Source organism: Xiphophorus hellerii, chromosome 7, assembly GCF_003331165.1.
Source record: "Xiphophorus hellerii strain 12219 chromosome 7, Xiphophorus_hellerii-4.1, whole genome shotgun sequence".
Classification (NCBI taxonomy): domain Eukaryota; kingdom Metazoa; phylum Chordata; class Actinopteri; order Cyprinodontiformes; family Poeciliidae; genus Xiphophorus; species Xiphophorus hellerii.
The window spans coordinates 30,576,135-30,593,126 of NC_045678.1; the positions used below are offsets into that span (position 1 = coordinate 30,576,135).

A 16,992-nucleotide genomic window follows, 5' to 3' on the forward strand; every position below is an offset into this window, starting at 1 on the left:
TTGAACATTTGATTAAAAGCCAAGTTTCTGCCAGGAAACCAGCCGATTTAAATGAATATTTCCAATCCTGCAAAGAAGAGAGAGCAGTAAACCGTAAAATTAAGATGTCTGTACTGTTCACTTGTGTACAAAACAGAAAAGAAAAACTTCTCCTTTCTGTCGACTCATGAGTGAAACGTCTCTATTTGGTGTTGTTTCTTCTCAGGCCTACACAATCCAGGGACAGTATGCCATCCCACACCCAGATGTAAGTTCTTTGTTTTCCTTTCCTCTAATTCAGTTCAGATTCTGCATTTAATTACACCTGAAACTAGACATTTACACACACAGTATGAGAACAGAAGCAATCTTTCCATCTTCACTGTGATTAAACCAGACGTCACTTCCCCAGTTTTTGGGTCAGATGTTGGATAGTTTCTGTTAGATCACTGAGTGAACTAACAGAAACATTTTTTAATTTAGAAACTAAGAAGCAAGATGGAGATCAAAACCTTTTGATGGCCTCTATAAAAAGTTTGTAACCAACTCTTTGCTAAGGGACGTTATCCACTTAATGAGATGTTGCTTCATTATTTCCACATAATGTTCTGTCCTTGTGATGCCATCTATTTTATGAAGTGCACCAGTTCCTCCTGCAGCAAAACGGCACCACAACATGATGCTGCCTCCCACATATGAAGCGACTCCTTTGCTTTCCTAATGGTTATTACAGCAACACACTCTAACTTAATTACCATCAGACACAATGATATGAAATGAAGTTTGTTCCCACAGGAAGTCTAACTCTGTAATCTGTTTAAGTTACTTTTGGAGCGGTGACTTCTTCCTCTGTGAGCGGCGTTTCAGACTTGTTTCATTGTGGATAATAACTGTTGAACGAGCATTTTAACGTATTCACAAGATCTCTTGTTCTTTTGTAAATTAAACTTATAGGAGCTTAGAAAGTCATCAATAGTTTTTGAAAGCATTGTTATCCGACTGTAAACGTCAAAGTCTGAAATAAGTTTAATAAAAACAGGAAAAAATAATGATGTGTCTTTCTGCACAGTGTAAGTAAATAATTGGTTTCTTCTGTTCAGACACGGCAGTTCCTGTCAGAATCAGATCTTCTGATTTGCTTCAATTTAAGGAATTTGATTAGAAAGTCTTGACATGAACTGTTTTTTGATGCATTGTAATGTTGGAAACATGAGAAAAAAATCTGTAATGTCAGGGTTTCTGCAGGTTTCAATTCAAATTTAAGACTTTTTAAGAGAATTTTGAGTGATATTTAATCACCAAACCAACCGGCAATAAAAGTACCAATGATGGGTGCAAAAAAGGCTAGCTACATGGCTAGCAAAGGTTTATTTGCAGCTAATTAGCGGTAGCCTCATCTGCCTCGAGTGACAGAACCCCATGGACGGAAAAGTCCCGTGGGTCAAGAAAATCCACATAAGACTAAATAGTCCTGCCTCAACAAAGTCTAAGACTGTGACTAACGTATTTAAGTCCAACTTACATTATTTCTGACAAAGTTAAGACATTTTAAGGCCTTAATTTTAGATGCATGAACGGAAGGCTTTTTAAGGTGCGTGAACATCCTAAGTGTCAGTAAATCTCTGGTTTAAGCTGTTTGTAGACACAGAGGCTCTATTCAGATCTTCTGAAGTTGCTTTAGTTTCAGGTGACCCTGCAGCTCAGCAGTCGGTAAGACCTGGCTGATACCATGAAAGGTACCATGATACCTGGCCGATACCATGAAACGGTCCTGGTGCGGATCATAAAGACGGCGGGGCAGCGTTGATGCCGACGCCTCTGCAGCCCGTCCCGTCTCCGTTAATAATCTGCCTTCATCTGTCCTTGTCATTAGAGCATCTCAAGAGCCACCTTGTGTCAGATCCACTATTTCAAAGCCGAACGGTGATTGATGCCAGAGGAGCTGGCGGCTGACGGTGCAATCACTCAAGTGCAGACTTGACCACCTCTTCCCACCCTCGTTAAAAACTCCTTTTAAAAGGAGAGGATGCTTTTAAAGCAACCTGTGATGATGTTCAGAGCGCAGCAGCACCTGACGAGCGCGTTAGGCTACGGGTTGCTTGTGGAGATTCATGAGAGCAAATTAAATTACTAAAACATAATTGAGAATCGCAAGAAGGCAGGAAAATGACTCACATTATCTGGTAATTTGAATCTTCTATCAGAAAACCATCATCTTTTTGTGTCTCTTGCTTTTTGTCCTCCACCGCCCCGTCTCATGTCTTCCTTCTCCTCACCCTTTCTTCACTCTGGTTTATGTTTTCTTCATTTCTTGGTGTGACCTGTGTAACAGTAACCTCTTAGTTTTACTTTCCCTCCTAACCCTTCAGCAGTTGACCAAGCTCCACCAGTTGGCTATGCAGCAAACTCCCTTTACCCCTCTCGGACAGACCACCCCTGCTTTCCCTGGTACGTACCCACAAGGTCCCCTGTAGATGTTTTCTCCTCTTTCCATCCAGAGAAATATATTTCTTCTCTTCCCCTACCTTGCACCTTATCTCTCTCTTTTGGCACAGCATGACTTTGCCTCCGTCGTTTCTTTCCTCCTTTGATTTTCTTTAACTCATATATTTTTTCTTGCTCCTTTCTGATATTACTCCAGTAAAGAGGGAAAAAAGGAAAACACAAGCCGCTCTTATGATTTATTCAGTTACGTTATCGCAGGCAGCAGGTCACAGAGTCTACCAACAGATTTTCAATGCACTTAAAGATTCTTCTAAAAGTGAAAATCAACAGATTAATGCAGCATCTTTATCTAAAACATCAGAACTTATCAAACCCTTTTATTTAAGTATTGCAAATTCAGGAGGAAAATGGAAACACCAAGCGATTAGATCCACTAATTCACTGACAGCTAATTTTTTTGTTGTTGTTGTTTAGCGCTTTTGCTAACTTTGAAAACGTTTAGCGCACTTAGCTTCGATTCTTACAGAAAAAATATAAAGCGCTAATTTATGTGACCGTTCTGAAAATGTTCAGATGAATAAAGTTCAACATGTGTTAAGTTTTGTTAGGAATTCTTCAAGTAATTAGACGTTTATACTGATGCTCTTATTTTGAAGCGAGTGAAGACTGTTTACGTAGTTCTGTTTCCTCACTTTCTTGTTTTTTTAAAGAAACTTTATTGAGCAAACGGCAACTATACAAAAATTAGGAGGTAAACAGAATAATACAACACTTACATGAACAAGTACATGCAATAATTTATATTTGTGAAATGTCTTGAGAGCTTCCTGACACTTTAGCATTAGCTTCTGCTAAAAACCATGTTTGTGTACCACGTTAGCGCTAGCAGAACTAATGTTTACGATTATTTTTTAACGTTAGCATAGCTAACTTTTTAGTTAGTATACCCACCACTGTTGGCATGTAATGTGATGTTGAAGAAGAGCCAAAATGGACCAGGAAATTTGGATTAGCATAGAAATGTTTAAAAGTAGAGTCATAGAAAAGGAAATGTACCAACCCTGATATAGAGGATGAACTAAAATACACATAAAAGAATGAATATGGCAACATCTTCCTGACAATAATAACCACAGAGAAATGAAGTGAATATGGAAAAACCTTTCGTACATAAATGACTAACAAAGAATGGATCAAAACAGAAAAAACTCAAGTCTCGCAGCTCTAATCCATGTTTGTTGCCAGAAATTCAATCTCTTTCAGACTGTCCAGTCCGAAGTTCTCAATCCGTTTAGGTTTCCATATAAAAGTTGATTAGGAATTTATGGGAGACGTTGATTAAATTAATTTTTTTCTATACTTATGCAGGCCTGAAAGATACCAATTCATTCTTTACTAGACCAGAATCCTAAAACAAATCAGATATTTTCTTAAAATCACTTAATTATTAAAAAGTAAACCAAATTATTGTGTAAATCAGGAGCATTGGAAGGTCTTGAATCATACGATGTGTTCTCATGTTGTAATTAGATGAAGGTGTACAATGAACCCTCGTTTTTTGCGGTTGTTGCGTTCCAAAAAGAACCCATGATCGGCGAAATCCGTGAAGTAGTTACCTTTATTTTTTACAATTATTATACAGCATAATTAAATACTCTACATTGAAACCAAAGAACAAAAACTGTTTTCAGGCCTAAGCATTTTTTTAAACCAATATAACGCTTTCTTACAAATCACTACAGTAAAATAATCATTTTAATCATCAATACGAATCACAGTAGGACAAATTGTGACTCATATTTCCCTGATCCTCTGACTGTGACTCCGCTCTCTACTGGCTTTTTCTCCTGAAGCCTGAGCGGCAGGTGAGTTTTTTCAGGAGAAGAACGTAGTTATCGGTAGTTGCTGTCGCTCTTTTTTTATTCTGGGCAAAAACATTTGCCAAGCTGTATTACGTATATTTAAAAACCGTAACGTTATTGGCACACAGGTAGAGAAGAAGCGCGGAGACTGTTTAGCCAATCAGGACGCAGAACACAATGCACTATGAAAAAAAAAAACTGCACAAAAAACTCAGCGAAGCCGTGAACCGCGTTACAGCGAGGGTTCACTTAGTTTATTATTTATCAAAGTGGTAGATGTTGGTAATATTTGGTATCACCTTCACACTGGATGAAGCCTGCAGTGTTACTGGTGAACAGCCACAACATGAATGGATCTCTGGAGAATTATTGTTGCTTCAAGGTTGGCAACGTGTGGATTGAGGTCGTAGTGTTGGGTTTACAGCTTGGTTTGAGTGTTGGCAGCATCTCTGCTCCATTTTCCTCTAGATGCCACGAGTCGACAGTAACAACCGTCACGTGAAAGGAAAACGTTTTAAATGTGATCTTCATTCAACTTGATGAGAACTGAAATGTTTTGCAAAGGAGAATGAGTTCTGCTGCGTTTGCTCATGAGTTTAGTGTTAGCTAGATGACTAACAGGTGTTAGCACTTAGTGTTAAGCTAGGCTAACTATAAAATTATCTCAGTATGAGAATAAAATCTAACAATGTTTAACTTTGTTCCATTATTACAGCTGAATAGTTAAAGTAAACTATTTAAAACATTGTGTTTTGAAGTGGGTTTATATTCTAATGTTTTACACCGTTTACTGTAACCCCCAGTGTGCTAAGCTAGGCTAACCAGTAGCTGCCTTTACATTCAGTGACTCACATTAAATATAAATATTTTTACACTCAGATGATTAATTTCCTTCACATTACTTCAAAATGCTAAGTTTGGTCACAGCAATGTTCACATTAACATTTTCTCGTATTGTTCTTTAACTTATATATCACCAGGCTAGCTATTAGCCAACTCTATTTTCTAAGCTAAAGTTAAATTTACCAGTCTAAAGTTAAATCAAATTACTAAACATTCTTTAAAATATTATAACTTCTGCTGTAATAAATTTCTTTATATTTTGGTGTTTATTAAAATTTTGTGTATCTTTATGGGTCTGTGTTAAGATGGGCTAGCATTAGCTCAGAGCTAAAATCAGCACCTCCAGTGTGTGCACACAGAAATGCTGCTAGAAGCAAAAAGAGATGCAGAGTGAGCAAACATTTTCTTTTCCTCGGACATGTCCACTCTTCATGCTCTGATTGGCTTTCATCATGAAAATCTCTGGATTTTCATCGTTTTTAGAGGATCAATAATGCACTTAAACTGCCTGGTCTGCCGTTCACCGACGTCCTCTCTGCGTCGCGGTTGGTTCAGACCAGGAGTGGACGGCAGCGAATGCGTGGCAGAAAGAGAAAAGACGGCGTTCTGCTGACGTTTACAAAGCACAGAAAAAGCTTTACAGACGAACTGGAAAATAAATATGTTTCTGTTTTTCACAAAGACATCCTGTAAGTCGCATGACGGAAACCAACGTCATAAAACTGAAAGAGGACAGACAAAAACTCAAACTCTAGTATGCAGATTTTCCTATCTGATGCTTTTTATTTTTATCTCTGTGTTGAATATGTTTTCAGTTTTATGTAATTTTTGTCCTGGTTGACTTAGGAAATGAGCTTTTATTGCTACAGGTTAATTTTCTAAACTACAGAAGAGTAATCATTAGCGATGGACAGACATGAATATTTTCACCAGTACTGATATCAGATATTAAAACTGCTATTATGGCAGGATTTACCAATATGTTCCTTTTATTATATACATTTCTCTACACGTCTGACACAATGTTAAAGCGATCAACCACAGCACTTTGCTTCAGCTCCATAATCTAACATCCCTCTCCACCATAATCTGACCCAGTTTAACTCATCAGAATCCATATGCTGAAAAATGCCGACGTTGATTGTTGGCAACTCTGGTCAACTTTTAAAAAACTGAGCTACTGAATGTTCTACATGAAAATAGGTTTGTATATTTAAACAGAGAACCAATGTTGCTTATTATCCTATCCTGTATCTATATTTAATGTTTACAGATCTAACTTTTACATCTTAGTTACTTCGTAGATTCAAAGTTTTTTAACTGTTGTACCTGATCTTAGGTTTGGATGCCAGCCCACCAGCCAGCACCCACGAACTCACCATTCCTAATGATGTGAGTACAGCAGGAAAAGTCTCAGATCCATAGATACGCGTTTTTCATCAAGATCAAATATAAGACTTCTTTCCCTCCTCACAATGAAGATGAACAAGAAAATGTGTCTCTTATGATCTGTTTTAAGCTCAGATCATAAGAGTTATTTCACTTAAATGGCCAACTAACATCTCACATTAATGCACAGACATGTAACAGGATTGCATTGATGATCCACACAAATTAAAGAGTACCGAAACTATATTTTGCTATCTTTATTAAAATGTAACTAATCCATAAATAAACTACTTTTTTGCAAATAAGCTTTGTAAAGTAATTCTTAAGGGTGCTATCTTCATGTTTCTGTGAAAATTATAACATTTTGGTGTAAATTATTTAAATTCTGCAATATTTTGCCTAAATCCTTCTCAGTGATGCCCTCTTTGGGTTGAACGGTGGTACTGCAGTCCAATTTTTCTATTGGTTCCAGCAGTTCAGGTTGGTTGATGTTCCGGTATAAAACCATCTCAGACACGCCCCCTGGTGGCGACACAGAGCAGGAATCGCTGGCATTCTTAGCATTGAACATAGCATTATGAAGCTAGTGTGATTGTGGACATGTAGTGGAAAGGGTCCTCTCTCTCTCGTTGCAGCGGTAAGAGAAAATGTCACTAGATTTACTGCTAGTCACTTTAAAAAAAAAATGTCTCTAGAGGGTCTAAAAAGTTGCAAAATATGGAGCCACAGTTACAAATCAACAGTTTTCTGAGCAGAGGAGACCGGTTCCACTCCGTGTCCACACTGCAAATGGATCACACACTACCAATTATTGATCACCATGGCAACGATCACTAATCCACCTCCTGACTCGCCACTAGGGGGCGTGTGTCTGAGTGAGATGATTTTAGAAACGAATGCAGGTTGTTACTGTACCAAGCTGTAACCAATGGAAAAATTAAACTGCACTACCACTGTTCAACCCAAAGAGGGCAGCACTGAAACTTATCAAATATACACAAAAATCTCAAAATTCGCACAGAAACACAAAGATAGAACCTTATACAACCCATATAGACAGTTTATTGGCAGAGAAAAATGTTAATTTAGAGATTAGGGTTTAAATAAAACGGCTGCTGTATGATGGTGTAGTTTTTACTAATGTGAAGCAAAAAGGTTAACAGTGCAACATGACTGTTAGGTGAATTGGTCTCTTTAAATTGATATTACTTTTAAGAATCCCTGAGTTTTAAAAATAATAATATTGGTTTAATCTGATAAAAGCTGATGAGTAACATAATATATCACTGTCTCTTTAGACAAAACATAATCCTTCAAACTTAAACTCCTTCATCCTGTTGGCACAAAGCTGAACGTCCCCATTAGATCATCTGCTGACCGTGTCATTACTCAAACCAAAATTCCTACAATTTTAAAAACCCAGATCATTACATAACCCATTACACTTCCCTTTTCATTAAACGTATCAATTATTGAGTCTAAACGCTGCAAGACAGCCCAGAGGTTTTTCTTCTGACTCTTTCGTTTTCCTTCACAGCTAATAGGCTGTATTATTGGACGCCAGGGAACCAAAATAAATGAGATTCGACAGATGTCTGGGGCGCAGATCAAAATCGCCAATGCCATGGAGGGCTCATCAGAGCGGCAGATAACCATCACAGGGACCCCTGCAAACATCAGCCTGGCTCAGTACCTCATCAACGCCAGGTAACGTTTCAGCCTGACCAGCTGGGCCTCAACCGGCCCAAAAGATAAAACCAGCAAAACAGCTCTGTGTTATTCTGCTTCTTTGAAGAAAGAGAGAATCTGGTATCTCAGTAATTAGCTGCGTTTCCAGTACAAATGTGCGCAAAATTCTGTCAACGTCGAAAAACCACAATTTTCCAAAACCACAATTAAAATCACACGTGAACAAGTTTTTATGTGTGATAAGTCATTAAAAAACACGTTACGCCATTTTCCTCCAACCACTTCCTGTCATCTTATTCCACTTATTTCCACCAGTAGTAACATCTTTAAAATGAGTTTAAATTGTCGTATTTCCATTAAGGGACTTTATTTTTGTAATTCCAAATTGCGCAATCATCTGGCCAATGGAAACACAGCTAATGGCAACAAATGTGAGTTTTTTTTCTTAGAAGTTGTTCCATTAACAATGTTTCTCCCAAAGTGTGAAAATGTACATTAGAGAAATTTCTGTCGGAGGGTTTCTTAAAAGTAAGTCATGGAGGGATGACAAGTTAACGCTGGAAGCAATCAAACAATCCATCTACAAATTAACATTCAACTCCTGAATTGAAAACAAAACAGAAGAAATCTGAGCACCAATAAAGTAGCAGAGGTAAATTTAAACAGCGTTAGCTCAGCAGAGCTAGCGAGCAAAGCTTTGTGTTTTTGACTTCTTTAGAAAGATTTCTCCCTCCAGCTAACTGCTTTCTCACGACTCCAACGGCAGGTTCAGAGACGTGGCCGCCATGTGGAACGACCCATCGTCCATGACTACATCCTGAAGGCCGCCAAAATCTGGCTCTAGCATTAGCGCCTCGATTCTACTTTCACTGTTAGCTTGGAGCCAATAAGTTCTTTGTTAAAGCCTGTTTTCTGCGTATTAGTGTAAAAAATACTTTGACATTTTGAAAAACATGCTTATCCTGCTGTTTAATGTAGATGAACATACAATTAGTCATATATTAGCTTAGCCTCCGTTAGCATTCCCAGTTAGCTTAGCATCAGAAACATCTAAACCAGAAACATTTTGAAATAAAAATTTGTTGCAGTGATAACTAAACATTTATAATTGCTGAAATCTTGAATTGTGAAGATAAATGTTATTAAAAATGTCAAACTATATTTTAAACATTTTATTTAGCATGTAGCATTTCAAAGAAGTCATTTCTGTTGCTCAGTATTATCATAGATAAAATGACAATTTATGTCATTGTATGCATAAAGTTCAAAATAAAACAAAACTATTTAAAAAGAGTAAAAAGTGAATAAAAAGCTGAGCGGTTTAATGCGGTTAGAGCGATGTGATGCTGCGTGGCCTCATTAGGCTTTAATACGACGTCCAGCTGATTTCACTGCAGAATAACTTTCACTCTTCAGCGAAAGTTTGTCTTTCACAGTTTTTATTTTTATTTGTGTCCCCGCCCTCCCCGCACCATCCCTTGTTTTCCACCGTTTTCAGGCTGACCTCTGAAGTCACTGGAATGGGCTCGCTCTAGTTTCCATCCTCCTCCGCGCATCACATGACCTCTGAGTAAACGGCATTAAACGTGGTTTATCGACCTCCGTTTGACCGTTCTGCTGTTTTAAATCGATATTGTAAAGATGTCACTCTTACCTGAAACTGTCATTTGTTTTTCTCGGAGCGCTCTGGACTCTTTTGCCTTCTTTTGTTTTTGTCGCTCTACGTTTCACAAACATTTGCTCTGACGAGTTCTTACTCATTTTCTGATGATTTTCTGATGCAATGAGTGTGCTTGCAGAAGTTATTGCCTGTTTCTCTCAGTAACGGTTTGCATGACTCAGCATTTCAGATTTATTTTAAAGTCATGTGGAAATGGAAGCTGGAACTGAATACATTTGTTAGATTTTGAAGCCGATCTTGTTTTCCATGCGACGCCTGACAAAAAATTGGAAAATGAAGGTTTGTCATGTAAATGACGGCAGCAGAGAGTAAAATTGGTATCCACCTGTAGCCATTTGCGTTCCTGATGCTGTAATTTTACCTCTGTGCACCTTTGGGAGACGTCGGCTGCATTGCGTTTGCAGGCCAGTGAAATCTCTGTGGATTTTCTTTTTGCTTCATTGGAGCTCTGAGAAATGATTTCTTACACAGATTATGTTTCTGTTCTGCATGTTTTTAACTTTGCACCACTTTCTGTTGTGAACATTGAAGCATAAATCAGTTCCCAAAAATATAAAGTGTCAGTTTCATTAGTGCCAGAGTATTTGCTCTCCTTTGAACAAAAGCAGAATGACAAAATAGTATTTTCCAGTCAAAGCTGAATGTACAGAAGGTTTATTTTAAATGCTATGTTTTAACTGGTTTGTTTGTATTTTAATATAATGTGGCTTAAAAAATACATTGGAGAAACTGATAAGCTTGATTATTGATCTATAAGGTAAAATATTGATATCCATCCATGGATCTCCAGCAGTTATTGGTATAAACCTTCACAGAACCACATTCTCACTAAATCCAGCCGCCATCTTGGAACATTTTGATGCATCCGATACCTGAATCAAATGAATGCTTTGCAGAACCAGCTACAATACAAAGGAGCTAATTTAGTCTTTAATTTCAGATGTTGCAGTCAAAGACTAGAGTTACCAACACCTGATTTAAATTCAGTGGTGGGCACCGCTAGCTAAAAGTTAGCTATCCAAAAGAACTAATCATAAACATTAGTTCCTCTAACGCCAACGCACTACAACAATACAGTATTTGGTGGAAGCTAATGCTAAAGCGCTAACAGACACATTGCTCCTGTATGTTTTTGTTTGAAATAAATTTAGTAAGGGGGGAAAAAAGGAGAAAATGTGACAAACCTGCTGTGCAAACTTCTAAATAAAAGCATGAATATGAAAATGTGTTAACATGTAATTTTATCCAGCTGAATGTTTACAAAACAGTCATAATTTATCTAGAAAAACAGATGCAGGGGAAGCTAAGTGTGCTAGACGTTTTCAATGTTAGCTATAGCGCTAAATGAAGAGCTAGCTCTCCCGTTAGCAGAAATGTGCCCACCACTGCTGGCTGATGATTCTCCATCTTGTTGCCAGTCACTTTTATCCCTGATCATTCAATATGTTTGTCATATTCCTGTATTTGGTTTTACTCCCATCTTGGTTTCTGTGCAAAAGGAGCAAAAATAATTATATGAAGTGATTTTTGAAGGTAATGATCTGTAATATGATGATTATGTTTTTGATCATTAAGGTCTCAGATTTCTTATGTATTGAGTTTGTCTGTAGCGTTTTGTAAAGGAGAGATGATAAGAATAAAAACTGTTTGTTCTTTTCCTCCTTTGACTCAAACTGTGTTCATTATAACTTTCTTTGTTCTTAAATAAAAAAATAAATCCTTCAGATAATGAAACCTTTGATATTGTTCCTCTCTTTTCACCGGTTTGTCGTAGAATCCACCGTTATTTCTTATGAAACAAAGACAGAGCCAGGCAGGCTCTCTGCTCATCAAACATATTGATTAACAGATTATAATCAGTGAGCAGCTCAAGAAAAGCAGAAGTTTCATCAGTTTGCAGCTCTGGAGTGTGTGTAGGTGTGTGTCAGCAATGACCTTACACTCCGGGAAAGGTCAAGGTCATTTCCTGATTATTAAAGAGAGGAAACATTTCAGACAGCTGCCAATCTGCCCTGGAGTCCCAGCAGAGAACGCTCAGAGAAATGACCAAGTTAGCAGGTTAAAGGTCACGACTGGGTCACTGAACAGGTGTGGTGGTTTGGAAGGGCAGAAGAAGAAAGTCTGACATCTTTAATCATAAACATTAGTTCTGGTAATGCTAACGCACCATACGAACCAAGCATTTAAGAGAAGCTAACATGGCATGTTTGCATTAGCGAAGCTAATACTGAAGCGCTACATGAACATGGTATACAGCAGAAGCTAATGCTGAAAAGCTATACAAGATAGCATTGCATATAGTGGAAGCTAATGCTAATGTGCTACAGAAACATGGCATTTAGCAGAAGCTATCCAGCAGAGCAACATGCGCTACAACAGTATTTTGCCCTCAACAGGGTCAAACCTGCTAATACTCACCTAACTTTGCACTTTGGCTCAAAGAATCAATTTGCCAAGTAAATAAATTGAAGCCAAGTAAATGAGTGCTTCAGAATTTAAAATATAATTTAGGGGAAGTTACACTAAAGGTTTTCAAAGTTAGCAAAAATGCAAAAACATAAAAAACATTAGCTCTGCTGATTAGTACATTAGCAGAAAGGAGCCTTGCACTGTTTAAATCATTTTCAAACCCAGTCCAGTACTGACAGGTGTGATTATTTCTTACCATGACTGTAGATGTACTCATTAACTCCCATAAATATTTTTAATAAAAATCCCCATTTTGTTTCGTTCTGTCGCATTTAGAGCAGAAGAAGAAGAAATGGCCAGCTATCCTCTTTGTTTAGCGGCCATTTCTTCAGACGGATACAAATCCAGGATGAACATTGAATCCATCTAATATTAACGCAGAGATACATTTAAATCTCTGCATTTCAAACTCCAGACAAACTTTGTAAGCCATTCAGAGGGAGAGAGACCTTTGTGTTGTTTCAGAGAAATTATCTGCCTAAATGTTCCCAGCAGCTCTGCAGTCGACTCTCAGCAGACACTTGCTTTATTTGAACTTCTCAGGTTTACACTTTGGTGTTTTAGGTTTTAAACTAACATTTGCCCAGATTTTATTTCCCAGAACAGCTTTTCAACATGATGCAACAAGCAGCAATGTCCCAACAAACGCTACAAAAACTGAACTGTTCTGTTCCTAAGAGTCGCTTAAATTCGCAGAAGAGCTGAAACTATAATTTTGTGCCAAACAAAGGAAAATACTTCCTGCAGACTTCTGTGCAAAAGTCTTAAATCACCTCTACTCTCGTCAACTTTCTCTCCATTCAGTTCTTCTTTGTGACCTTTACAACATTATTGAGCACATTTTACTGAAAATAAGAGAAGCTAATTATTGAAATTAGTACATATATCTGTCTGGTATTAAAATGTCTTCAGTGACTGAAAAATGTGAGACAAAACAGAGAAACCTTTTCTCCCCAGTGAAAACCATCAACAGGTAGTTTAGTTTAATAGAATAAGCCTGGGAGCATTTCTGATAATAGGTAAAAGGCTAATTAGTCCTGTAGCATTTTGCTAAGTTTGAAAACATTTAGCACACTTAGCTTCCCCTAAATTAATTTGTCTAAATAAATTCTAATGCGCTAATTTACTTGGCTGTTTTGAAAACATTCGGTTGAACAATGTTTGACATGTTGAAGTTTCATCCCTCGTCTTCTTTAGCATTAGCTGCAGCTAAATAAAATGTTCATGTAGCGTTTTACCATTTTGGCTAACTTTGAAAATGATTATAGAGAACATAACGTCCTATAAATGATTTTTAAATCAAAAGCGTAATTTACTTGGTTGCTTGTTAGTAATTCTTCAAGCATTTTATCTTCATGCTCTTATTTTGAAGTGGATGAAGACTTTACACAGCAGTTTCATTTCCTCTCATGTTTTCTCAGCCCCCGAACCTCTATACCAACTTCAAAATAAAACGTACAGGAATAAAATGAAACTGACAGCAGAGAACAAAATATAAACTTAAATACAATATCCAAACACGTTTAAGTTATAGAATCAAAATTAAATTAGTGCTTGAGGATTTTATCGTTTTTCTTCCAAAAACTTATTTTGTGCAGGGAAATAAATCAGTAAACAAGAAAAAAAAAGTATCAATAATTCAGATCTGGTTTAAGAGACGAGCAAAAATGATACAATAAAAAATCCAAGTAAATTAGGGCATCAGAATTAGCACCAAGCTAATTTAGGGGAAGTTTAGTGCGGAAAACATTTTCAAAATGAGCAAAAACGCTACATGAAAAATTTGCTGAGAAAATTTGCCGAGTTCAGGCTAAGAAAATGTCTGTCTGGACTTTCCAGCCGTTTTTGGTTTTCTTGTAAATAAGACTGCATTTTTCCACATTTAGCACAAGTGTAAAGGTTCCTAACGACCACCATTTATTTATATTACACACAGTCTGGTGTAAATTTGTCTCTTGGACAATTATCAACTGTTGTCGAAAACATCGGTCCTCCCCCCGGTTGATGGACGAGCAGCTGCTGACAATGTTAGGAGTTTGTGACGCTGGTTGAATTTAGTCGGCAGGTAAAAACCTGGGAGTCCTTTCACCTCCTCCTGCTTGTTCCTTAATGAGTCTCTGCTGCCGTCGGCGCAGACGAATGACCCGTCAGCTGCTTCTGGTCAGGTCAGTCCCCCGTCACCCACTTACTCACTCCAGTGGATCGCCGTGGATTTCCTCCTGAAGAGTGGAGCCTTTGGTTCACATCGATTCATCACAATTACACGTGTTTACTGTATCGGTGCCCAGGGGCGCGGCGCGTTAGCAGCTAATGACATCTACAGGACGGGGCAGGGGACGGGATGGTCCGATTATTTCTCCAGGTCCGTTTGGGTCAGACGGGACCGCTTGGTTTTACAAAGATGCATAAGAAAGAAAAGCAGATGTACAGAGCAATTTATTCTCATTCAGTTAACACTTTACAGCTTTTCACTTAAATACTGAGCGACTGTGGCTCTTTGGTAGAGTAGTCGTCTTGCGATCGGAAGGTTGTAGGTTCGATTCCAGCTTCCTCCTGCCACATGTCGATGTGCCTCTGGGCAAGGCACCAAATTGCCTACCGATTGCCTGCGTATCGGTGTATAAATGTGTGTGTGTTTGTTTGTGAGTGTGACTGGGTGAATGTAGTGTAAAGCGCTTTGAGTGGTCAAAATGGGTTATTTAAGTTCAGAACGTTTACCGTTTACGGAATAATGAGTTCGGACCTTGTGTAATGCTGGGTCAGAATAATGAGCTAATCTCCCAGATTAAATATTAGGGTTATTTTAACAGTGAACATATCTCTGATGACAGTTTTTAGACTTCTTTGATTCTTTGAATTCAGATTAAATCTCCCTCCAGCCAACAGTAGCAAGTACTGCTAGCTAAAAAGATATTTGCGCTAACTCTAAAGCGCTAATCATTAGCATTGGTTCTTCTAATGCTAAAGTGTTACATTGATATAGTATTTAGTGGAAGGTAATGCTTAAGAACCAAGTCTAATATCTTCCAGTAGTAGACACCGCTAGCTAAAAATTTAGCTATGCCAAGTGCAATTTAATTTTGAAATTATACTTATTATATAATTATACAAATTTATAAATATTGTACTTGTGTTTAAGGCTTGTCTCTACTGTCTGTGTTTTATTTTGTTGCTGTACTTTTATAGTGGGTAAAAAAAGGAAAGAGAACCGCTGTGTTAAAAAGTCTTCACCCCTTCAAAATAAGAGTCTGAAAATAAACTCTACCTACTCAAAGGATTCTTAAGTCAAACCAAAACTTCAACACAAATTACTCAACTAAAAGTTTAGTACTTATAGGAAAAAGTTAAGCTGGGGAAGCTAAATGCGCTAACGCGCTAAGACCGCTTCACAATCATGAACTATCTGTGTTGACCTCCCGTAAAATCCCAATAAAATACCAAGTTAAGGTTGGAAAGTGATGAAAAGTTCAGACTGTGTGAATACCTGCATGCACATGAGCAAACTTTCAGAAATACAACATAATTATTGATTTTACTGTTTTTTTATGGCTACAGACGAAATAAAACAGCTTCAGCTCTCAGAGTCCAACCATGTGTGAAACAAAAGTTTCCAAATCAACTTTCTTTTATCAAAAACTCCTGCTAGGAAGTAATTTCCCCCCGGGGTGGATTCATTTCCTCCCTAGCAGGCCCTGCGGTTCAGTTTCAGCACAGAAGGCAAGCAGCAGAGAATAAAGTACAAACTGGATACATTTAGTAAAAATTCAACAAATTACACGTTTGGCTCGTCAGTGTCTGAATGGACCATTGAAGAGGCAAGAGAACAGCTTAAATGGAAATCTGGAATCATTAAAATCCCTGAAATTCCAGGAAATACGTCTTGTTTTTTCAAACCTTCAATTAAAAAGCTTTTTAATTTTGAAGGCTGTCGTCAGAACCCTGCCGAGGAGACATTTATTCTGAGGTCGAAACGTCTGCAGGAGTCATGAATTTGACGACAATGAGGTCATGATGGAGGTATCGACGCTGGCGGTTTGTTTTGGAGCGTCATCCTTTCGGGGGAAGGTTGCCGCTTGTTTAGCTCAGGGATTATCTCGACTTATTTAGCCGCAGTGAATGTGCCGCTAAATGCAATCAGGGACTTTGGGAGGGCAATCAGGAGCTGCTCGAAACCGGGGCATCTTTAACCACCATTAAAGATTTGGTTAGGGCTGATGGTCACAAGGTGACCGCCACACACACACACACACGCCCACACCCACACACACACACTCCTAAAAGAGGGATGCGGTTAATTTGGACAAAGGTTTTCCACCCCTGTGGTTTGGTCTCATTCGCGCTCCCTCCCCCTCCAGCTGAAAGTCAGCGACAGCTAATTACCAGCAGCAGAAGAAGAAAGAGGAGGAGAGGAAGCGCTTGGACTGTTTTTCCCTCCAGGAAGCTTTTGGTAAAAATGTTAAGTTTTATTTCTGAAACAGATTCAGGAATCAGAATCTGAATGTGTCTAAATACATTCAGACACAAAGCTCTCGTTCCCACAGCAGGCCTTGATGCTCTATTTAGATTTTCTTTGCTGATCTACATCTGTTATAACTAGATGTCTTAAAAAAATTAAAGACATCCAGAAATCCCGGA

General features: G+C 38.1%; 1 protein-coding gene across 5 annotated transcripts in view; it reads left to right on the forward strand.

Moving 5' to 3' along the window:
- Positions 1-11,627, forward strand: part of pcbp3 (poly(rC) binding protein 3) — a 59,723-nt gene extending 48,096 nt beyond the window's left edge. For 2 of the 5 annotated variants that reach the window (XM_032567788.1, XM_032567787.1), the window contains exons 13-17: positions 206-247; positions 2,349-2,427; positions 6,469-6,521; positions 8,056-8,225; positions 8,974-11,627. In XM_032567788.1, coding sequence (XP_032423679.1) covers positions 206-247; positions 2,349-2,427; positions 6,469-6,521; positions 8,056-8,225; positions 8,974-9,028 — 399 coding nt within the window. In that variant the 3' untranslated portion in view covers positions 9,029-11,627. The remainder of the gene's footprint in view (positions 1-205; positions 248-2,348; positions 2,428-6,468; positions 6,522-8,055; positions 8,226-8,973) is intronic. The other 3 variants (XM_032567791.1, XM_032567789.1, XM_032567790.1) reach the window with 3 other exon arrangements.
- The last annotated feature ends 5,365 nt before the right edge of the window (positions 11,628-16,992 follow it).